Raw genomic sequence first — 24,444 nt, forward strand, 5'->3', positions numbered from 1 at the left:
GATTATTCATCATAAATACATACTTCCGTTTGGTTTTTTTTATATAACAAACCAAACCGTTTGAATATCGATTGAAATTTGAGGAAGTTACGGTCATCTGAAAAGTACATATCGCTACCAACACAATGTAATGGGTAAGCCAGCTGTCTGAGGTAAGATGGCCGCCATGTGCGGACGTTCGACTTCGTTGACGGGCAACGGGGACGAGGCATCTAGTCTTCTATGTAAATCTATGGGTCTGATGCATTAAGAGCCGATTCTTCTTTGAGAGCCGCGCCACAAGAGCCGACTCTCTGAAAAGAGCCGGCTCCGAACTTCCCGTCACTATTTTCTCTTCTATGATACAGAGCGCAGTATCTCGGGCTCTGTCACTTTAATTCTATTGGACGTTGCCGGGAGCTCCGCCCACTCCCTGACAAACGAATTTGGCGCCAGAGTTTCAATACTGTGCTAAACAAGATAGCTTTGAGTTGAGGAGTTCATGTCGGTTATTTAAGATGTTTGTAACAGACATTCGAAAAGAATTTTATGATGTTGTGGTTAATAAGGTGAGTGTATTGATTAGCTAGTCGTTAAAGTTGGCCTCTAGTCAGAGCTAGCTAACAGAAAGCTAAGTTCCTGTTAGCGCGTTCAGGCTGAGGAGCAGGGCTTCCCTCACAGTCTGGACTGGGCTTTACAGAGTTTGTTGTTTGGACTAGAGCTTTATTTTCTATTAACTTTTGTTCGTGTCCTGTTTTAGAGAGTGGCTCTGCTCGTGTCCTCGGATATAGACGCGCTGTGTGCGTGTAAAATCCTGCAGGTGGGTTGTTTTTGCGTTGCAGCGCCTGAATGACCGAGTGGGTTTTGCCGGTGTAATGTTCTGTGTTGTAACTGTGCTGTTTCTGTTCAGGCTCTGTTCCACTGTGATCAGGTTCAGTACACACTGGTTCCTGTGACAGGATGGCAGGACCTCGGTACAGCGTTTCTGGAACATAAGGAACAGGTAATGTTACGGCTACAGCACAATCAGGTGTACGCATTGTGTTGCAAAAATGGTCAAAATTTGATTAAAGTGCATATCCTGGACCAAATCCGGGTTTTTAAATATAATGTACGCTACCGTTCAAAAGTTTGGGGTCACTTTGAAATGTCCTTATTTTTGAAAGAAAAGCACTGTTCTTTTCAATGAAGATCACTTTAAACTAATCAGAAATCCACTCTATGCATTGCTAATGCGGTAAATGACTATTCTAGCTGCAAATGTCTGGTTTTTGGTGCAATATCTCCATAGGTGTATAGAGGCCCATTTCCAGCAACTCTCACTCCAGTGTTCTAATGGTACAATGTGTTTGCTCATTGCCTCAGAAGGCTAATGGATGATTAGAAAACCCTTGTACAATCATGTTAGCACAGCTGAAAACAGTTTAGCTCTTTAGAGAAGCGATAAAACTGACCTTCCTTTGAGCAGATTGAGTTTCTGGAGCATCACATTTGTGGGGTCGATTAAATGCTCAAAATGGCCAGAAAAATGTCTTGACTATATTTTCTATTCATTTTACAACTTATGGTGGTAAATAAGTGACTTTTCATGGAAAACACAAAATTGTCTGGGTAACCCCAAACTTTTGAACGGTAGTGTATATAAAAGAAGAAACCTTTATTCGTCACATGCACAGTGAAATTCATCCTCTGCATTTAACCCATCTGAAGCAGTGAACACACACACACACCCAGAGCAGTGGGCAGCTCAGAGCGCCCAGGGAGCACTCAGGGGTTCGGTACCTTGCTCAAGGGCACCTCAGCCCAAGGCCGCCCCACGTCAACCTAACTGCATGTCTTTGGACTGTGGGGGAAACCCACACAGACACGGGGAGAACATGCAAACTCCACACAGAAAGGCCCTCGCCGGCCGCTGGGTTCGAATCTGGAACCTTCTTGCTGTGAGGCGACCGTGCTAACCACTACACCACCGTGCTGTCCACTTTTTTTAATTTATTTATTATTATTATTATTACTTTATTTTTTACATGAAAGTATGAACCTTTACACACTCATCCAGAAGGGTAATTTTGCACAAGGCCATCTGTCTACAGCAGAAAAAAATAAAATAAAACCCGTCTGGAAAAATCCCAAGGGAGTATGGAGCCTGATTCGTGACGTCACCTGCGGAAGCGCGAGCTTTGCACGGTTTCAGTGCACAGTCTGTGTAGACCAAGTTCAGCAGCGAGCGATTTTTGCATTGAAATATGGAATTGTCACTGGAGCGCAACGTTACTTCACCTTTGGATGAAGAATATAGAATAGAAGACCTTTGTCACTATACACATGTACAATGAGATTAAAGCATCTCCAATAACAGTGCAAACAGCATGTAGAGAGGGGAAGGGGGGGAGGAAAAAAAAGGGGGGGGGGTAAGGTGCACAGTCTGAGGTGTATGTGTTACACATTATGGAGTGAGGTATTGCACATATAAAGTATTGCACAGAGACGGTCACATTATAAATTATTGCACGAGAGTCACATTTTAAGATAAAATATTACGCATTATGAAGTAATGGGCTTCGATATAATGAGATGTCAATAATATAATGAGATGTCAATTTCTTACCCTGGCAACTTGTGAATTGCCGATTTTCTTGGTCTTTTTTTTCTCTGCCGAGGGGCTTCGGCACGGCTGGCTCCTTTGTTGACGCTGACGCAGATGGTGTTGCTTTAGGCATTCTGACAGATGGAGCTGTGTCTTTTTTTTCAGATCAAGTTGCCTCGCGAAGCCCATTTCCTACTGCAAATAGTTCTCAAAGTCGTCGGGCCTTGTGAAGTGAGCACCGCAAATAATGCCGTAGTCTATAGTATGCAGCCGATTTTTCCGGGTGCCTCGCACGAAGCACTCCCATTTCCCTCTCATTGTCTGGTCTTTTGGAAAATGATGGGTACTAATCCCATCATGATTGGTGTTGCTACACCCTCCTATGATGCATCTGTTAACCATTTTAATAATTCCGCGATGACGATGAAGAAAAACCACCAGGTCGTTTTCTCATAAACAAACCAGCGCTGATGTAGGATTCAGAAGGAGGCATTCCACACGTGACGTGACGAAAATCAATGTTTGCCGGGAAATCCAAATGCCAAGTTTTTTCAGAGGCAGACCAATTCGCCTCAAAGTCAAGTTTATTTGTATAGCGCTAAAAGTATCCAACAACAAATGGCAACATACCAATAATTATCAACCATGGCATCCATTCTATGATTTAGTACCAGGCCTACGGACACTACAGATTTTTTTTTTTTTTAATAGGCAAAATTACATGGGTTCAGGATCAGGTGACGAGACCTAGGATTTGTAAACAATTGGATAACTACTGATTGACACACGAGACGTCATATGCTTGCTTATAAATTACATTTTGATGATCTATCTTACACTTGAGTCTTTTAGAAAGAGTAGTTTTTGTCAGAAAATATATCATGCAAAATGACACTCGACACGTGATTTTTCATTTTAAATTTTTTATATAGTACTGTGCGACACATTTACTCAATGAACATGAAATAAATAAATCAGTGATAAAAGAAAAAACATGAATTTTACGAATATTTGCAATTCATTTAAAAATTTTTTACATTTAAAATATCAATAAATAGCAAGTGCAACAGGAGCGGCACGGTGGTGTAGTGGTTAGCGCTGTCGCCTCACAGCAAGAAGGTCCTGGGTTCGAGCCCCGTGGCCGGTGAGGGTCTTTCTTCATGCTAGACAAACTCATATGATGTAGGATACAGATACTCGATACTAACAGTAATTGATACACCTGATTGTGCTGTAGCCGTCAGCATTTTTGAGTTTTTACCCTCCCGTATTCAGAATCGATTATCTTCTCCTCGGCATTGAGTACTGAGCCATGTACAGTCATAGCCAAAAGTTTTGAGACGGACACTAATTTTGGTTTTCACACGCAGTTTCCTGCTTCACGGTTTTTAGATCTTTTTGTCAGATGTTTATGGTATACTGAAGTACAGTTATAAGCATTTCATAAGTTTCAAAGGCTGCTATTGACATCAAGTTTATGCAAAGAGTCAATATTTACAGTGTTGACCCTTACTTTTTCAAGACTCCTGTAATTCACCCTGACATGCTGGATATCAGCTTCTGGGCCAAATCCTGACTGACGGCAACCTATTTTTGTATAATCAGTGCTTGGAGTTTTACAATTTTTGTTTCTTTGTTTGTCCACCCGCTTTTTGAGGCTTGACCACGGGCTCTTGATGGGATTAAAGAGGAACTTTTAAACTTGCTTTATTTCTTAATTAACGTGTTTATTCAATTGTCGGTTTTAGTAACCTTATATCGTGACTCGTATTGGCAATTAAATATTATACTTATCAGCCTATTCGGTTTTCAGCCATGTTGAGTTTAGTTTGTTTGGTCCCCAGCAGGCGTCGCTTAACCGCACGATCTTCGCGAGACTTGTGCGAGACTTCAAACGTGACGTGTCAGTCGGGTGTCAGTGCCGCCATTTTGAAAACTGTTTGTTTTCCAAACGAAATATCGTACAAAAAAACCTAGTTTAAATGACGATTACTGCCTACTTTTTTCAAACTTTCCTGATTGCTATCAAAACAAACAAAACTTCCAGCTTTGTTACATCAGCTTTCGAAAGAGGGCGCGCGTCTTTTGACAACCCTTGTGTCCAAAATCGCTCCATACTCGCTGCATAGGGCACTAATATATTGTGGACGCCATTTTGTAGTGCTGTCTGAAACCTTAGTGAAGATTATTTACACCCTATATAGTGCACTCAAAGTATCCCTTAATGCATCACGAAAAGTAGTGTACAACCGATGGTCACTAACCAAAGCAATATATCCCATCATGCATTGCGGTCGCGCTGAAAGAAATCAAATTAACAGTCTCAAATTTGATTTAATAAAGGGCAGCAGCAAAGAAGAGCGTAATCAGCCTTGATTTAAAAAAAAAAAACTGAAAGATTCAGGCACTTTATATTTATTAATGTGGGAAATGCGCTGAGTATAATATGGATTTATCACAAAAATACATGCGTGTTTATTATTTTGAAAGCCCACCAGCCGGCTGATCTGGGACGTTTTAACTGTGTGACAGTAATGACGTAAATAACAGCGTGACTGAGAAGTGTCCGAAAGGTGTGGGTTTTTTTTTTTTTTACATTTTACCAATGAGCTCACTGTATAGTCCTCTATATAGTAATTCCCTATACAGCAGTATGCAAAGGTTCGGGCACCCCTGGTCAAAATTGCTGTTACCGTGAACAGTTAAGCAAGTTGAAATGATCTCCAAAAGGCATAAAGTTAAAGATGACTCATTCCCTTTTATATTTTAAGCAAAAACAATTTTTATTTTCATCTTTTTATATTTTCAAAATGACAAGAAAGGAAAAGGGCCTGAAGCAAAAGTTTGGGCACCCTGCATGGTTAGTACCTAGTAACACCCCCTTTGGCAAGTATCACAGCTTGTAAACACTTCTTTTTTTTTTTTTTTTTTTTTTTTTTAATATAGCCAGCTAATAATCTTTCAGTTCTTATCTGGGGGATTTTCACACATTTGTCCTTGCAAAAGGCTTCCAGTTCTACAAGTTTCTTGGGCTGTCTTGCTTGCACTGCTCTTTTGAGATCTATCCACAGATTTTCAATGATGTTTAGGTCAGGGGACTGTGAGGGCCATGGCAAAATCTTCAGCTTGTGCCTCTTGAGGTATTCCATTGTAGATTTTGAGGTGTGTTTTGGATCATTGTCTTTATTGTAGGACCCATCCTCTTTTTAACTTCAACTTTTTTACAGATGGTGTGATGTTTGCTTCCAGAATTTGCTGGTATTTATTCAAATCCATGCTTCCCTCGACCAATGAAATGTGCCCTGTGCCACTGGCTGCAACACAACCCCAAAGCATGATCGATCCACACCCATGCTTCAGAGTTGGAGAGGTGTTCTTTTCCTGGAATTTGGCACCCTTTTTTCTCCAAACATACCTTTGCACATTGTGGCCAAAAAGTTCTGTTTTGATTTCATCAGTCCACAAGACTTGTTTCCCAAATGCATCAGGCTTATTTAGATGTTCGTTTGCAAACTTCAGACGCTGAATTTTGTGGCTAGGACGCAGGAAAGGTTTTCTTCTGATGACTCTTCCATGAAGGTCATTTGTTCAGGTGTTGCTGCATAGTAGAACAGTGCACCACCACTCCAGGGTCTGCTAAATCTTTCTGAAGGTCTTTTGCAGTCAAACAGGGTTTTTTTAGCAATCCAACGAGCAGTTCTTTCAGAAAGTTTTCTTCATCTTCCAGACCTCACCTTGATCTCCACTATTTCTATTAACTACCATTTCTTAATAACATTACAATCTGAGGAAACAGCTACCTGAAAACACTTTGCTGTGTTCTTGTAGCCTTCTCCTGCTTTGTGAGCATCAATTATTTTATTATTCAGAATGCAAGCGAGTTGCTTAGAGGAGCCCATGGCTGTTGAGTTTAGGGAGGAGTCAGAGAATTTATAGAGTTTTGAAATCTGCATCATCTGACCTTTCCTAACGAAGAATTTGAATAAGCCACAGCTCAATAAGCTAATTAAGGTCTGGAACCTTGGTAAAAGTTACCTGAGAGCTCAAATGTAATGAGGTGCCAAAACTTTTGCATGGTGTTCCTTTTTTCACTCTCCAATTGTACAAAACAAAAATAATATACAAATCTTGCAGAAAACGCTGAAAATAAATGTCGCCTTTACCTTTATGCCTTTTTGGTGATCAGTTCATCTTCTGCTCACTTAACTATTCACAGTAACAGACATTTTCAGCAAGGGTGCCTAAACTTTTGCATGCCACCATATAGGGAGTAGTGAGCGATTTCGGACACAGGGAACGTTGGCAGATGTTGGTCACTTTGATTTCTGCTGTACGTTTTACTTCCGTCCGATGATGTCTCGCACAGGTCTCAACGCTTCTCGTTTACGGCCATTGCTTTGACATATGCTATGTAATATCAGTCCACAATGCTCGAAAAACCTCATGTCTGATTGTCCCAGATGACTAAAGTCTGTGCAAGGACGAGTAAAACTTGAATGGTTATCGTCCGATCAGACGACAAAAGTTAGTGCTGGCAACCTAACCAACACGGGCACTAAGCGATCAGGGAACCAGTCTAAAGTAGCTCGTTTCGCAGGAAATGCGTTAAAAAGTTTTATTCATCAACACAATATATAAAAGTACAAAAATATTTTGAGGAAATCATTCAGATTTCCTTGTTTTTGGTTATAATTCATCGACGTATGCGTGTGTTCGAGTGTACTGGAAAAACTCTGACCACGTAGTGATGTAATTATGCCAATTGGCTAAGGGTGACGAGGGTCAAGGACATCGTGTGTCAGCAGCACGGTTGAAGCGGGCAGGCGTCAAACTTGGAACTTTTATATCGCGATTGGAGTTAATAATAAACGATATTAACTCCAATCCATGCATGAGCTGGTGCGCGTGCCCAAGACTGGCACTACAAAGCCACCCCGGCCTCCGTAGTTCAGGTCCTTTGACCCAGGAACCCGGAAGTCCTACAGTAAACAACCACAGGGAAGCAACGGGAAAATGCAGCTCTCGCCTACACAATCACAGATACGTAAAATAAAAGACCTGAACTTAACTAGTTAGTGTGTGTGTGTGTGCGTGCGCACGCGCGCGCTCTGTTAAGATTACTGTACCTGTGTGTGGTCAGAAAAGACGATAAGCGTAACCGTTGCACAATAACACTACAAGCGTGTGCACCCAAAAAGTTATTTAGCTGCTAGCTAGCTGCAGCTTGTAGCTTCCAATATTACTATGTGTCAGTATAGTGTACTGTGGTGCGGTGTAGTGTAACGCAGGGGTAGACCTCAATCTGCAGAGCTCTGGGTCTCAATCTGTATGCAGCCGGCTGGATGGTTTTCTACTGCAATCGTGTGGCCACTTCAGGTAGCTCCGTATCAGGGCTCGAAATTCATATATTTTTTTTTTCACCAGCCAGCCGGGCTAGTTACCTTCCAAAGTAACTAGCCAAACGGAAAATCAACTAGCCAAAATTTGTTCATGTATGAATTTTACTTCTGTCAAAAATAACGCAAAGGAGAGTAGTTACCATTGTTCATGACTAATGTGCATTTATTTCCTGACCCGAGTATTTTGATACTGTTGTTAAAGACCTAAAGGAGAACAACACAGAGTACCATAATATAATATCAACAAATAATGTATTGGAAAACTTGGTGTACGAGTATTAAAAGCAAATATACTTACTATCATGACTATAGCACCCAAAATATGTCCAACATGCTTTCTGCATTTAACCATTTATGAGAGAGAAAGCATTAGGAGCTTCATATTGACTAGGAATCAACTTGAAAAAAATTTAATTATTCCATAAAAATCGTATTGCAGTCAAGGCCTACCCTGCTCCCACGTTTGCTTATAAGTCCTTTGTCGTTTCTCCTCTTCAGACTGAGGTCGCTTTGTCCCCGTCTCTGGCGGTTTCTGTACACCTTTCAGAAAATTCCACATTGCAACGCAGCTTTGGCAGATGTAGATGTAAACAACAACAAAAACACGTGTTTAAATGGGCGATAATGTGGCCACGTCTATTGAATTTTTGATAACGTGATGTGGCAGCGGGGGCGTAGCCAAGCGGCGGTCTGTGAATGGAGGGTGGAGTCAGGGAACGTAAGTGGTGGAATCATTGCACCTGATGGGGATTAACCTGTGTTTGTGTATCTTCCCCAGTGACCGCACTCTTTAAAAGGAGAGGAGAGCAGAGAAAGGGGGCTCTCTCTCCCCAACCAGAACACGCGTGTGTGTATGCGCGCGCGGCTGGGAAGTGATGATAAGCTGAAAAGCTAGCAATAAATAGTCCATTGAGAACTCAGTTCTGGCCTGCCGTGCTTCTGTGCTCCATCCACCTGGTCCAATACTACACGTGATTACCGTGCTATTCAACGAGATGCGTTATATGCATGCGCAGTAGTGAAAAAACCGACAGCCTGACTAGTACATGATATGATTCGGAATTCTTCGGTATTTTCCGTCCTGCCGAAAAACATCAATTAACGCAGACATGGCACGCTCTTAATATGTGGCGGCTTTAGTTGACGGTGTGTCTGAATTTTCGCTATATATATATATATATATATATATATATATATATATATATATATAATTTTTTTTTTTTTTTTTCAATTTTCAAGGAATTACCCGCCAAATGAAAAATTAAGTCGCTTCGGGTGACCGGACCACACTGAATTTCGAGCCCTGCGTATGCATTCATTTAATGGTCTTCTGCGTGTTAAATAGTTAGAAAATTATAATAAAGTGAACACTTTGCAATTTATTTGGTGTATGCTGGTCGTCTTTTTTTGTTTGTTTGTTAGGTTTTTTTGGTCAAGGTTAGGGTGGCGGGCCAGAATTATAACGTGGCGGTGCACCACTTTAAAAGCGCCCGTGGATAACACTGACTGTACGTGTTTCCTTGGAGGTGACCATGGTTAACCGAAGACGACAATGATTTCAAGCACCACCTCCCTTTTAAAGCAACCAGTCTGCTCTTCTAATTCAATCCGCATGACGGGGTGATATCAGCTGCCTTGTCCTCCTGAGCTGAGATCATCACTGAAATGACGTTAGCAGGTCATTTTGTGGCACGACTAAAACGCAGTGGGAATGGGGTTTTTGTGATTTCAAGTTAATTTTCATGGCAAGCAAGGGCTTTGCAATTCATGTGATCGCTCTTCATAATTTAGAGCCGGTGCAAATTACCACCATTTAAAAAAAAAAAAGCTTGCAGCTTCAGTTTTTGTGAAAATCAAAATTTGTGTCCATCTCAACTTTTGGATACGACTGTACAGCGAGAGGTTTACTAATGAGACGTATAGCGTAGGGGTAAAGCCATACGCATGTTTCACTCATTCTCGTTTTAAAATTACAGTACCAGTATTTTGTCCTGATTAATTGTGGGGCAAATGTGGACCTGTTAGAGACTCTGCAGCCTGAAGACGACTCCATCTTCTTCATCTGTGATAGCCACAGACCTGTTGACGTGGTGAATGTTTACAACGACTCGCAGGTAAGACTGCATGCTCATGTTAGTACAGGGTTCCTTCCTCTAGTTGATAAATGCAGATGATCTTACTAGCAGTAGAGCGGCTGCTACGATTATCGACAGTCCAGAGTTATCGACACCTTTTCAGATTTACCACTAAAAAACAATGTTACAAAGGTGAGTTTCAGTTACAGCAGTTATTATTGGTTAATTAGTCAACCGGAAGACCTGAGATGGAATTTTTTTTTTTTTGAAATCACGATTAGCAATTTAAGGAAAAGCCGGACGTTATCATCATAGGTGAGCATGGTGGAAAGATCGTGGACATGTTTTTACTGATCAAATTCCCTGATATTTCATGATCTTGTTGAAACCTGCTTTTGTTTCTTATTCTTTCATTTGGCAGTCGCCATTTTGTATCTAAACGCGCGTTTGAGAAGTCATGTGAGGTGTCGATAATAATGATCACTTTCACCAGTGTCCACCATTATCGACACGCTGTGGAATTGAGGGACATTTACAACTGTTATGGATCGATCTTTGTGTAACATTGTTGAAGTAGATAAAGCACTTTATTTATTTATTTTTTTAAAGTGCTGTGACCTTTTTTAATTATAATTTTTTTTCTGATTCATAACAGAATGGAATGTTTATAGAGTATTTGGAATCCTCTTGCAATAAATAGAATTAGACCAGAATTAAATTCCTAGCATATAAAAAAATTACATGCTTGAAATATTCAGGTTTTTCTTTTTTTCCCCCAGTTTGTTGTAAATATCTACCACATATAACAATAGCAGTAGACATTTTATATTTTGGTTCGAGGAATGACATGCGACCTTTGACCTGGATTTTCATGTGGTTACAACGTCAACTGCCTGTTCTTGACATTTACTGCTAAACTACAAAACTAGGAATTAATACAAACAACAACGACTGATTAACGAAATGTGATCTACGAAAATACTTAGTGAAACAAAAAGATTTTCTGACGGGTTAAACATAATCAGTTCATTTGTTTACAAACATTAGAATTACTTCATTTATGTAAGCACCGACATCGATATATTTATCTAAAATATATTTTGCCCTAAATATAAGTCTATGTAAAACACATTTTAAATCAAAACTTTTTGTTCACTTTAAATCCACGTACCAATTATTTAAAGGAACAGTCCACCGTACTTCCATAATGAAATATGCTCTTATCTGAATTGAGACGAGCTGCTCCGTACCTCTCCGAGCTTTGCACGACCTCCCAGTCAGTCAGACGCGCTGTCACTCCTGTTAGCAATGTAGCTAGGCTCAGTATGGCCAATGGTATTTTTTGGGGCTGTAGTTAGATGACAGATTGACTGAGCTCCGTATCAATGCGCTGTCGAAGCGTGCAGAAGGTGTTAGTACGCCTGTCATTATAGTGCAGACTTTCCATAGCATAGAAAATCGCTACGTTTCAATTTGTGTAACTGAACTTGTTTCATGTCACTGGTCATATAAACCTATGTAAACAGGAAAAACGCGGAAGAGTTTGGTCGCATCTAACTACAGCCCCAAAAAATACCATTGGCCGTACTGAGCCTAGCTACATTGCTAACAGGAGTGACAGCGCGTCTGACTGACTGGAAGGTCGCGCAAAGCTCGGAGAGGTACGGAGCAGCTCGTCTCAATTCAGATAAGAGCATATTTCATTATGGAAGTACGGTGGACTGTTCCTTTAATAATAATCATCTGGATGTTGATCATTGTGGACAAAGGTGTCAATAATTAATTGTGGAACGGTGTCACGTGATCTGATGTGCTAAGTAATCAGGGATCAACTCCTTTTTTTTTTTCCCTTTTTCCAGTGGAAGTTTGAGTGAGTATTCATGCACAATTTACGTATCGAAAGTCTTTTCTACTTTTGCAACGGCCAAAAGATCATTTAAGGTGTCCGATAATTGTAGCTGCCACTCCAGTTCTGTTTTCAAGGTATGGAATGTGCTTAATATTAAAGACATGAAAGTGCTAGATTTCTAGATAAAATGATCTTGTCATTAGTCTCTGAGCCTGCACTGCCAGCTATGTTTTCGTGATGCAGTTAAGTGTGAGGTTGGTATTTAGCCTTTTTAATCTGATCTTGACTGTGAATGTTGGTGTATGTAATGCTTTAAAATGAATATCATTAGTAACTGCCAAAATGAATTAATAAAGCAGGGGGGAAATAGTATGTGTATTTATTTTATTATCAAGTACAAAACTATCGATAAATCATGGTGTCTGGATCCTGGAAAAGGCAGCCTTGCTCCAGGGCTAATCTCACACGACGTCACGTGTGGAGCCCCGGTTATCTGGGTCATTTTCCGTTCATCTGACTCCGTGCTTGTTTACTTGCTGAGATTGGATATTGTTGTTGGGATCTTAGAAAAATAACGATGGGGAAGCGCTGCGTTGTTTGGATGTTCAAATCCGTATACAACCGAGCATTCAGGTCACAAATTTCTGAGAATTTACACTAATCTAGAGCAACAGTGGGTGAGGATTGTGCAAACAAAGCGGGCAGTTTTCGTGTCACTTACTGATGATAAACCTGATTCATCAAGTGTTCACCATCAGAACGACCACATGGGGATTATTGGAGCAAAAAAGAAACTCCTTTATTTATTAAATGATGTTTGATCTGACATTTGGACAGTTTGTCGATTTCCCCCATTATTGCCCACTTCATATTTTCTTTCAGTAATTACACTGAATAAGTGTACGTTTTAAAGATTATATTTCTGCATTTATTGAGGTACATGTTTTCCCTTTATGTTGCAGTGGCCAGCTTCGAATAAAAATCCACAAACCAATCTGTTTCCAATTCTCTCTGGCTGGTGGAATGATTGTTGCGTTGTACAAGGAAAAAAGTGGGGTTGAGAGACATTACATACACCTTTTTTAATAATTATTATTATTTTTTTTGCAGTTAGGATGTGCCTTTTCTAAGCATCAAATGATTCCTGGTTTATAAACATTACACTGTTATTCTTGATTGGCTAGAAAATGAAATTGGAGAGAAGGTGAAACTACAGTTGCCGTTCTGAAAATTCTGCAAGAAAAATCTTTAAAAAAAAAAATCATTTTTCAATTTGTGCCAAATGGCACACCAGCATTTTCAGAGTTGCCTTTTTTTTTTTTTTTTTTAAAGCCATAATTTGCTTATGCTGAATGTGTGGATGTTTGTGTGGGTGTGTCAACTCATTTCCCTAATAACGTCTGCCATTTTAGATCAAACTGCTAATTAAACAAGACGATGACCTTGGCGTGCCCTCCTATGATGACATTTTCCGTGATGATGAGGATGAAAACAGTGACGGCGGGGATTCTGGTAACGAGAGTGACGATGGCTCAGAGCCCTCTGGGAAACGACAGCGTTTCGCCGAGGTAGGATTTCTCTTTTCCCTACGAATAGTCAGGCTGTTAAAGTGAGAAATGGTTCACTTTGTGATTGAAGCATGAAATTTGGCACACTAGTTCAAGCTGATATGTAATTCTAGATATGGGGGCATTTCATATTCGGCTTCTCAACCCTGGAATACGCGTGTGCAAAATGGACCCAACATGGAAACAAATTTTTTTGTTTTCAAGGTATTTGTTGTAAGATTGACTGACTGACTGAATGTCTGCCTCACAAATAGAGAATTTCTTGTTCTCAAAGATATCACGTGATTAGTCACATGACAAGTTGCATGACACGGGGATATAGTATAAAGTAAATAAAAAAGGCTGCCAGAAGAGCATCTTTGCAGTTCCAAGTTTTAGCTGTTGATATTGATTCATACGATCACATGATATCAAAATATTGGGGGGCGGAACCTCATCATTATTGATTACAATCCCCGCCACAGGAGCATAACGCTATACGCTGAAGATTAGCCTTCATACATTTACATCGACCCGAACACCCTTTATTGCAACTGAAGTGAATCAAATGCCCCCATATTTAGAATTATTATATACATCAGCTTGAGCTCGTGTGCCAAATTTCATGCTTCTATCACAAAACGAACAATTCCATGGTTTTTTTTTTTTTTTGGCTTAACAGGTGGACTGTAATGCCTGGGGAAAATAACATTTGTTGATTTTGGACTGATGTTTTAACATTTTTCAGGGGGCAGTGGAGAGGAGAATCGAGCGGCAGCGAGCGAGGAGAGAGTGGGAGGCTCGAAGGTCAGTCGTACTGACTTAGTTTCGTCAGTGCATTTAGCACGCTCAAGTCACTATTCTTCTCATGTAAATTCCTGTGTTTCAGGAGGGATATCCTGTTTGATTACGAACAGTACGAGTACCACGGTACTTCAGTAAGTATCGGGTTCTTTGTAACGTGGTTTGGTTATTCGTGTTATCGGACTATTCTAAACAATTTGTTATTGATCGACTTCAGTGGCTCATCCTGCATGACTGTTTTGTTCTGCCCAGGCTGCACTGGTTATGTTTGAGCTGGCCTGGGTTATGACCAAAGACACCAGAGACATGTTGTGGTAGGATTTATTTTTAAACATCTCCAAAGCATGTACGTAAACGCGCATCATTCTAGAGCTATACGTTTTCATTGCGCTTGACAGGTGGAGCATCATTGGTCTGACTGATCAGTGGGTTCATGAAAAAATCACCCAGTAAGTGTATCTCTCCTTTGACCTTTTTGCGATGATTTAACTGGTAATAATACAGGCTGACTCTGTAATCTACTGTCCCTTTCAGTATCAAGTACGTAACGGACATCGCTTCTCTGCAACGACACGTGTCTCGCCATAGCCATCGCAACGAGGATGAACAGAACTCCGTCTCTATCGACTGCATGAGGATCACTTTTGAATACGAGTATCCTGTCAGTGTTGTAGTCGAGTCACTAAACCTCGAGTCCAGTCCAGTCTCGAGGCCCCAGTGTTCAAGTCCGAGTCATTAAAGAAAATTTTGAGTCGAGTCCGAGTCCAACACTCCAACCGCACCGTTTGACGGTGGCTGTTTTATCCCCATTAACGTTAGTTTGTTCCTGAACATGATGTATGAACAGGTGAATGTGCATTCTCTTAGTCAGGGAGTGCCAAATATTCCGTCAGAGATGGATGGAAGTGCAGAAGGTGTGTTTATTGATGCAAGTGAAGACAGGTAAACGATCCAGAACGGCAGGCAAAACCGTGAAACAGGCAATAGGCTGAGCGAGGCACAAACAGGCTCTCGTAGACCAGGCAGAATCAAAGACAAGAAACAGGAAATCAGGAAACCAAACAAGGAAATAAGGCTTGGTAACGTGTCCGCAACGCAACTCAATACTTCGCAAAGAAAGTGTGTTTTCACAGTTCTTCTATAGGTGTGCTGATTGCGCCTTAATCCTGTGCAGGTGTGAGTCATTTACAGTGCATGTGCTGTAAATGACTCACACATCTATCTGATGCACGCGTCAAGGCGTGCAGGTGCGACACTTACACAAAATAGTACAAAAATTAATGTAGATATAAATATCTTATGCCAAATTATTAGGGCATGTTACAAAAAATAAAGAGAGAAATCCAAGTCCTCGTCTCCAATTTGAGTCCGAATGCAGTTAATGCACGTGTCCAAGTCATGAGTCCTTAAAATTAGAGCACGAGTCAGACTCGAGTACTACAAGCCTGCTGTCAACTATTTTCAAAAGCAATACTAAATGCTTGATTTGTTAGCGTGTACAATCCCTTAACCTCATCTTTTAGCTTGAGGTTAGCTTTGTACCAACACTGGTCATTGTACGAGAGCATCTCCAACTCCTGCTACACCACCTGCGGTTTTAAACTCTGGTCCATCAACGGGCAGAAGAAACTACAGGAGTTCCTGGCAGACATGGGGTGAGTCCCTATTTCCATGATCCTCTCTTTGTACATCCCCGATTCCAAAAAAGTTGGGACAAAGTACAAATTGTAAATAAAAATGGAATGCAATGATGTGGAAGTTTCAAAATTCCATATTTTATTCAGAACATAGATGACGTATATCAAATGTTTAACCTTTTTTTTTTTTGTTTTGTTTCCGGTTGAGAGTACGTCGTGTGCATTATGGCTGCTGCTTCTCACCAGAGCTTTTTTTTTTTATTTATTTAATTTTTATTTTCTTTCTTACCCAATTTTCATTTTATTTATTTATTTATTTTTTCTGTGTGTTTTGTGTAGTTTGATGTTTGAGTGTTTTGTCCGCGGGTTGTGGTGTAGCTCCGGACCCAGTTTGGGCGTTGGTTCCCTCTAGGCCTTGGTTCGCTGTGGGTGATGCCTGTGCTCCCAGCTGTGGACTGCAGTGAGCTCGTTGCTCATTTAACATTCGTGGTTGTCCAGCGCTCTGTGCTTTAATGCTTGGCGTGATGTTCCGAGCGATGTTGCTCGGTGGCTGTGCAGGCGGTTTGGGACACACCAGCGCTCTGCGTGGCGGAGCTGCTCTGCGTGGCGGAGCTGCTCTGCGTGGCGGAGCTGCTCTGCTCGCTGTGTGGATCCACGGCGTGGTGTTCGAGCGATGTGGCTGATGGCATCACGGCGGCTGTGCTGGAGATGTGGGACTCGTTTTCATACACCTTTTGGTGGGACTGTGGCTGCTACACCACTGGAATTACATCTTGACCCCTACTTGGTGGACTTTTTACTTTTATTATTTATTTCTTTTTTTATTATTTTTTCTTTGTCTATAATTGTAAAGCGTCCTTGGGTTTTTTGAAAGGCGCTATATAAATTGAACTTATTATAAACTGAGAAAATGTCTCATTTAAAGAGAAAAATTAGGTGATTTTTAAATTTCATGACAACACCACATCTCAAAAAAGTTGGGACAAGGCCATGTTTACCACTGTGAGACATCCCCTTTTCTCTTTACAACAGTCTGTAAACGTCTGGGGACTGAGGAGACAAGTTGCTCAAGTTTAGGGATAGGAATGTTAACCCATTCTTGTCTAATGTAGGATTCTAGTTGCTCAACTGTCTTGGGTCTTTTTTGTCGTATCTTCCGTTTTATGATGCGCCAAATGTTTTCTATGGGTGAAAGATCTGGACTGCAGGCTGGCCAGTTCAGTACCCAGACCCTTCTTCTACGCAGCCATGATGCTGTAATTGATGCAGTATGTGGTTTGGCATTGTCATGTTGGAAAATGCAAGGTCTTCCCTGAAAGAGACGTCGTCTGGATGGGAGCATATGTTGCTCTAGAACCTGGATATACCTTTCATCATTGATGGTGTCTTTCCAGATGTGTAAGCTGCCCATGCCACACGCACTAATGCAACCCCATACCATCAGAGATGCAGGCTTCTGAACTGAGCGCTGATAACAACTTGGGTCGTCCTTCTCCTCTTTAGTCCGAATGACACGGCGTCCCTGATTTCCATAAAGAACTTCAAATTTTGATTCGTCTGACCACAGAACAGTTTTCCACTTTGCCACAGTCCATTTTAAATGAGCCTTGGCCCAGAGAAGACGTCTGCGCTTCTGGATCATGTTTAGATACGGCTTCTTCTTTGAACTATAGAGTTTTAGCTGGCAACGGCGGATGGCACGGTGAATTGTGTTCACAGATAATGTTCTCTGGAAATATTCCTGAGCCCATTTTGTGATTTCCAATACAGAAGCATGCCTGTATGTGATGCAGTGCCGTCTAAGGGCCCGAAGATCACGGGCACCCAATATGGTTTTCCGGCCTTGACCCTTACGCACAGAGATTCTTCCAGAGTCTCTAAATCTTTTGATGATATTATGCACTGTAGATGATATGTTCAAACTCTTTGCAATTTTACACTGTCGAACTCCTTTCTGATATTGCTCCACTATTTGTCGGTGCAGAATTAGGGGGATTGGTGATCCTCTTCCCATCTTTACTTCCGAGAGCCGCTGCCACTCCAAGATGCTCTTTTAATACCCAGTCATGTTAATGACCTATTGCCAATTGACCTAATGAGTTGCAATTTGGTCCTCCAGCTGTTCCTTTTTTGTACCTTTTAACTTTTCCAGCCTCTTATTGCCCCTGTCCCAACTTTTTTGAGATGTGTTGCTGTCATGAAATTTCAAATGAGCCAATATTTGGCATGAAATTTCAAAATGTATCAGTTTTTGAGATTTGTAAATTATTGCATTCCATTTTTATTTACAATTTGTACTTTATCCCAACTCTTTTGGAATCGGGGTTGTAGATCACATCTGATATGGAGTACGACACTAAAGTAGCAGGTGCCTGGAACAGGTAGGTTTTGTGTGTGAGCAGTTTTAACAGCCTGAAAAAAAAATTCAGAAAATTTTCATTTGGTGTTTATTTTTTGACGTAATGTGACACACCTTGGTACTGTAACGCACACTAGTAATTCTGAATCTCAACTCTTTGCAGCACACATTAGCTGAGGCATGTAATAGAATGGTTTTAATACGACTCCAGGTAAAAAAATATGGACTCGCTACTCTTGGTGGATGTTCATTCAGCTTTTTTACTTTTGTAGTAGAAAAAAAAATCAGAGATATGACAAAACTGTGTTTAAAAGTAGACGGCCTTTCAATTTCATAAAATCAGTGAAATTTAGTTCTCTCTGAAATTTGGTCATTGTGATGTATTTATTTCTGTAATATCGAAGGAAGGAAAAAAAAAAACCAGGCCATTCTGTGGCTGGGAAGTGATTTTAATTTGAGGAGCTTCCCGAGCAAATAACGTGCATGAAATCGCTCGCTTCGCACAGTTAAGCAGACAGAGAAAGTCCGTGTGCGCATCGTCACAGTCTTTTAGGTTTTACGGCAGCTGGCATCCAGTGTTTCATTACTGCTGTCTACAGGTTTACCTTTGACCATGCACTGACGGTTCCATCATTCTGTTGCTAAACGAACAGCTGATCACACCAAAGTGCTGGCTGACTGCCGATATTTATTTATTTATTTATTTATTTATTTATTTATTAGTTTGGTCCTGCGTTTCCTTTCCTTCACAACATAACGTCTTTTGTGGCCCTAAATTCATCAATTGTTTGATTTAATAAAATTGGAAGTCTGTGATTTTGAATTCAGTAGCTTTCAGTCCACTAAACAAAAATAATTGGGTGTCGGGAAAATTCTTATGACCTACACTTGAGATCTGAAAGGCAGTCTAGCTTTAACAGCTAAACAGCTTTATAAAACGTACCTCAAACAAGTTAAATTAAAATGTTTTAATTAATGGCCTTTTTTTCCTGATCAAGCAGAGGGGGGAAAATGGAATTAATGAGTGGGGAAAAATTATGGAAACACCCTGTAATTTGCATTTCTAAACCGCATACCTGCACAAGTCTAAATATGCAAATTAGTCTGCAGTTAAGACGGTGCTCGCAGACCTTAATGAGGCCAGCCTTAAAATTATTCTTGTTGAGTGGGCTGAAACTTCCCTAAAACATGGCCGGGTGGATGATTTGGTAGTAAAAAAAATAAAAATATAGCGGCTAGGTGGAAAGAAAATCTACAAAAAAAAAAAATCATTCTCAGACACCATTCTGTGGCTGCAAAATTATTGATGCTTTCAGACTCCATACTAGTAATTACTATCTAAGGACCAATAGTACCTTTGATCTGGCCATTTAACTCAATGATGAATGTCCGACATTCAGTAAAACATATCTTATACCCAGAACAAAATTTTGCAATGACCACTATGCTGCATTTCTTCCAAATTATAGTACGAACGAAAAAATATTACCCGTGATATACCATGATGGGTGGGATTTTTTGCTACATGAGCTTGAATGCAGGTACCCCTAAAACACGCATTTTTTTGGAACTGAGCGCACGTCAACAACCACTATATGATGTGTCTGTAGCAAAACTGACTCGCAATCAAACCCCCAGAATCACATGTTTTCCGTGACTGTCACTCTCTTTGATGCACCATAAATGTTGTGTGTGTGGTTTTTTTTTTTTTTTTTTTCCTCCCTCCTGGGGGGAAAAAAAAGAATTCAATATAGGCCGGTCAAGAAACGCATGTCTTCTAAATGATGGCCATTTTGAGTGAAACAGTCACTGATTGGCTAGTTTTGGTGCTTCCGGTCCTTACTATCCAACAACATTTAGATGCAAAACATGTTCCTATTGGTGGATTTTTGTACCGGCGATTCTCATTGGCTGGCTGAATTTTTAAGCATCATCAAAACAACAAAAATGGCGGAAGCATTGGATCCAACAGCACTGATTTCGGTCACGATTGTGACTGACAGCAATGAGATGAAAAAACATGAAAAATCATGTGGTAAGAGTGAATAGCAAGAAATCATTTGTACATATCCTCAAAGATGTAGCCGTAAAACTGCTGCCAGACACTGAGATTGATTATGCCAAGTGTGATACCGTGTCAGTTGGTGCCGAGTTTGATGGCATGGGCAAGGGGGCCCGACTCGATGTCGATATAACGGAAACACTCGCTGACACAAAATCGTTTACAGATGTGAAATCGTTGAGATACAACATACACTGCCAGTTCCAGTGACGCCAGCGGTGGTGGTGATGACATTATCAACATTCAGCTGGACCATCACGTGCTGACTCTCATGCCAGTTCTATGACAGCAAAAAATGCGTTCGAAACTTTGATGATGACATCAAAACAAAACAAATATCCATAAACAACAGAAGTGCGAAACAAACAAAGACAAACTGCATAACATATTTCTGGAGGATTGGGCACAAGTGATGAAATTTCCAGGTCATATGCAGAATGGTGACATTCAGTACAATGTGTGTTTGCTAACAAATTGTTTGTGGTGCCTCGATGGTAGAACAGCTCTTGTACATGAAAAGTGCAAAAGAACAAGTGTAGTTAAACAAGATGTACTTTCGGTGTTTAAGTATGAGGGATTTCAAGAGTGGAAGAAGTGGAAAGCCAAACCTCGACTGGAAAAGTCTGTTCTGGACAGTCATGCCAGAAATTTGGTGGTACTCTTCAGTCAGCCATGGTCATGATTCTGGGACAAACAACTTCTCGGCAGCATTGAAAATCTGGTTGTTGTGCTTGAACAGGTGGTACAGTATTTACAGGTTCATAATGCAGATCAGCAAGAACGGCAGTCTTCACTAAAACCAGCTCGTCAGGTAAAAATACTTGTTGATTTATACAATACAAAAGAGAAACTGACGCGATCATTTTTTGGATTACATTTAAAATTATTGTTGGTTGCAATGTATGTTTTTATCTTGGCTTTATACAGTAATTCGCAAGTGATTTTGCAAATATTGAGGGCCTGAGATGGAAAAAAAATCCCCGCAAATCCCTGGTGGCTCTGAGAGGCTAAAAAAAAATTTGCTGCCTGCCTGGTGAATTTTATTTGGTGATGTTACCCCCAACAAAGATTTTTTTTTTAAGGCTGGCCTGAGCGGTTTCACCTGGCTGATGGAAAGGAAGTGCGGCCCCAATAAGAGAGCTTCCGTTGAAACAATGGAAAGGATTATGAAAGTGCTTCAAGAAGGTAATTCAAGACGGAGTGTGGTAAAAGATGTTGGTTGTTCCCAGTCAGCTGCATCTAGAATTTGGAGCAAGTACAAACAAAATGGGAAGGTTAGAAAACTCAAAGCAGCGTGCTTTGAAAATAGAAAATGTGCAACAAAACAAACGGGTAGAAACGGGAGTCGGTGTTTGTGACCGAACGGTAAGAAATCAGCGGAAGGAAACAGGATTTGCATACGGAAAAGCTAAGAGGAAACGATCATTAACACCTAAACAGCAGAAAATAAAGTTACAGTGGGTTAAAGAGGAGTCGTTGTGGACTGTGGATGATTGGACAAAAGTGATCCAATGATCATGAATCTGCATTGGCCAAGGAGATGATGCTGGAACTTTTATTTGGTGCCGTTCCAATGAAAAACATAAAGATCTCCTCCTGAAGAAAGCAAACAGGTTTCCAGCTGTTGATGATATGGGGTTGCATGTCAGGTAAAGGACCGGGGCAGATGGCAATCATTACCTCTGCGAGTAAATGCACAGGTGTACAGTGGATATAAAAGGTGTACACACCCTGTTAGAACGATAGGTTTTTCTGATGTAAAAAAATAGAGACCACGGTAAATAATTTTTCAAAACTTTTTTTCCCACCTTTAATGTGACCTATAACCTGCACAATTCAGTTGAAAAATGAACACATCTGTTATGGGGGAAAACATGAAAAATAAACATGCAACCAGCTTATTGTACAAGTGTGCGCACCCTTAAACTAATACTTTTGTTGAAGCATCTTTTGATTTTCATTACAGCAATCAGTCTTTTTGGGTCGGAGTCTATCAGCCTGCCACATCTAGACTTGGTAATATTTGCCCACTCTTCCTTGCAAAAGCGCTCCAAATCTGTCAGATTGCGATCTCCTGTACACAGCCCTCTTCAGGTCACCCCACAGAGTTTCAATTGGATTTAGGTCTGGGCTCTGGCTGGGCCATTTCAAAACTTTTTTTTTTTTTTTTTAATATATTTTTTTTGGGGGGAGGGTTCGGTCATTTTCATGCTGAAAGATGAAATTCATCTTCAGCTTTCTAGCAGACACCTGAAGGCTTTGGGCCAAAATTGATTGACTGGTATTTAGAACTGTTCAGAATTCCCTCCACCTTGACTAAAGCCCCTGTTCCAGCTGAAGAAAAACAACCCCAAAACATGATGATGCCACCACCATGCTTCACCGTGGGGATGGTGTTCTTTTGATGACGCACAGTGTTTGCAACAAACATACCTTTTGGAATTGTGGCCAAAAAGTTCAACCTTGGTTTCATCAGATCATAACACATTTTCCCACATGCTTTTGGGAGGTTTTTTTTTTTTTGGTAAAACTTCCAGGCCCGGCTAAATTTTTCTTTAACCCTACCTCATAGTCCAGACATGTGGAGAATACAGGAGGTTGTCACATGTAGTACACAACCAGTACTTGCCAGAAATTCCTGCAGCTCCTTCAGTGTTGCTGTAGGCCTCTCAGCAGCCTCCCTGACCAGTTTTAGTCTTGTCTTTTCATTAATTTTGGAGGGACATCCAGTTCTCGGTAATGTTACTGTTGTCACATATCTTCTCCACTTCTGGATGACTGTCTTCACTGTGCTCCATGGTATATCTAATGCTGTGGTAGGTTTTTTTTTTTTTTTATTTTTTTATTTTTTGTATACCCTTCTCCCGACTGATACCTTTCAACAATGAGATCCCTTTGATGCTTTGTAGGCTCTCTGTGAACCCTGGCTTTTGCTGGAGAATGCAACTGAGTACATGTCTGAACTTTATTTGGGGTTAATCAGTGTCATTTTAATTGATGTCGGGTATGAACCCAAAAAGACTGAATGCTGAAATTAAATCAAAAGGTGCTTCAACAAAGTATTAGTTTAAGGGTGTGTACACTTGTACAACCAGCTTACTGTACATTTTTTAAACATTAAAAAAAATGTTTTCCCCCATAAGATTTGTTCGTTTTTCAATTGAATTGTACAGGTTATAGGTTACATTAAAGGTGGGAAAAGTTTTGAAATTATTTATTTCGGTCTCATTTTTTTTACATCAGAAAAACTTATCGTTTTAATGGGGTGTGTACTTTTTTTTTAATCCACTGCACATTGAAATTTTGGACACTTTTCTCATTCCATCAGTAGAAAGTAGGTTTGGTGGTGGTGGTGGTCATTTTTATCCCCCGCTGGCCGAAAGGCCCGAAGGGGGACTATGTCGTGGCAGTTTCCGTCCGTCCATCTTAGGAAGGGTGCTCACCTTCTGACCATCAACTCTTCTCTCAATTTTTTGGACAAATTTCTTGAAGCTTGGCAAAAGGCCTTGTTATAGAATGGTAATACGCAGATTGCGATTTAATTTTGTTTGTGAAAATTTTCCTAGAGTTTTGACCCTTGATTTAAATAACTTGTACTTTGACAATTTCATGAGGGTGTACGTTCTTCTGAAATCAACTCTTCTCAGAATTTGTGGAGGAATGTCACCAAACTTGGCAAAAGGCTTTGATGTATGACAGTTATACACAAATTGAGATTTCATTTAATTTGGGCAAATTTTACCAGTTATGCGTTTGGTGATTAACAAACTTTGGCAATTTCATCAAGGTGTGCTTGCTTTTCTGAAGTCAACTTTCCTCACAATTTTTATCCCCTGCTGTCTGAAAGGCCCGAAGGGGGATTATGTTGTGGCGATGTCCGTCCATCTGTCAGTCCGACCCAGGAAAGGTACTCACCTTCTGAAATCAACTCCTCTCACGATTTTTGTAGGAATTTCATGAAACTTGACAGGATTCTTTATCTGTCTGTAATATGCATATTGTAATTTCATTCAGTTCAGTTGCATTTTACCGGAGTTATGGCATAGTTGCCAGCAGGGAATATTGTGCTCTCGGAGCACTCTTGTTCAGGATGATGCTGCATCTTGCCACAGAGCAAAGAGCATTAAAACTTTTCTGCAGGAAAGG

The 24,444-nt window shown here is 40.5% G+C and overlaps 1 protein-coding gene across 2 annotated transcripts in view; it reads left to right on the forward strand.

The window, feature by feature from the left end:
• The first annotated feature begins 396 nt into the window (after window positions 1-396).
• cdc45 (CDC45 cell division cycle 45 homolog (S. cerevisiae)) overlaps window positions 397-24,444 on the forward strand; it is a 48,344-nt gene continuing 24,296 nt past the window's right edge. Inside the window, exons 1-11 of one of the 2 annotated variants that reach the window (XM_060931766.1) lie at window positions 397-548; window positions 740-799; window positions 890-982; window positions 9,942-10,079; window positions 13,302-13,457; window positions 14,185-14,243; window positions 14,326-14,374; window positions 14,493-14,554; window positions 14,639-14,689; window positions 14,775-14,894; window positions 15,764-15,895. In XM_060931766.1, the coding sequence (XP_060787749.1) occupies window positions 498-548; window positions 740-799; window positions 890-982; window positions 9,942-10,079; window positions 13,302-13,457; window positions 14,185-14,243; window positions 14,326-14,374; window positions 14,493-14,554; window positions 14,639-14,689; window positions 14,775-14,894; window positions 15,764-15,895 (971 nt within the window). In that variant the 5' untranslated portion in view covers window positions 397-497. The remainder of the gene's footprint in view (window positions 549-739; window positions 800-889; window positions 983-9,941; window positions 10,080-13,301; window positions 13,458-14,184; window positions 14,244-14,325; window positions 14,375-14,492; window positions 14,555-14,638; window positions 14,690-14,774; window positions 14,895-15,763; window positions 15,896-24,444) is intronic. The other variant, XM_060931765.1, reaches the window with a different exon arrangement.

Source organism: Neoarius graeffei, chromosome 10 (assembly GCF_027579695.1).
Source record: "Neoarius graeffei isolate fNeoGra1 chromosome 10, fNeoGra1.pri, whole genome shotgun sequence".
In the NCBI taxonomy this organism is placed as follows: Eukaryota; Metazoa; Chordata; class Actinopteri; order Siluriformes; family Ariidae; genus Neoarius; species Neoarius graeffei.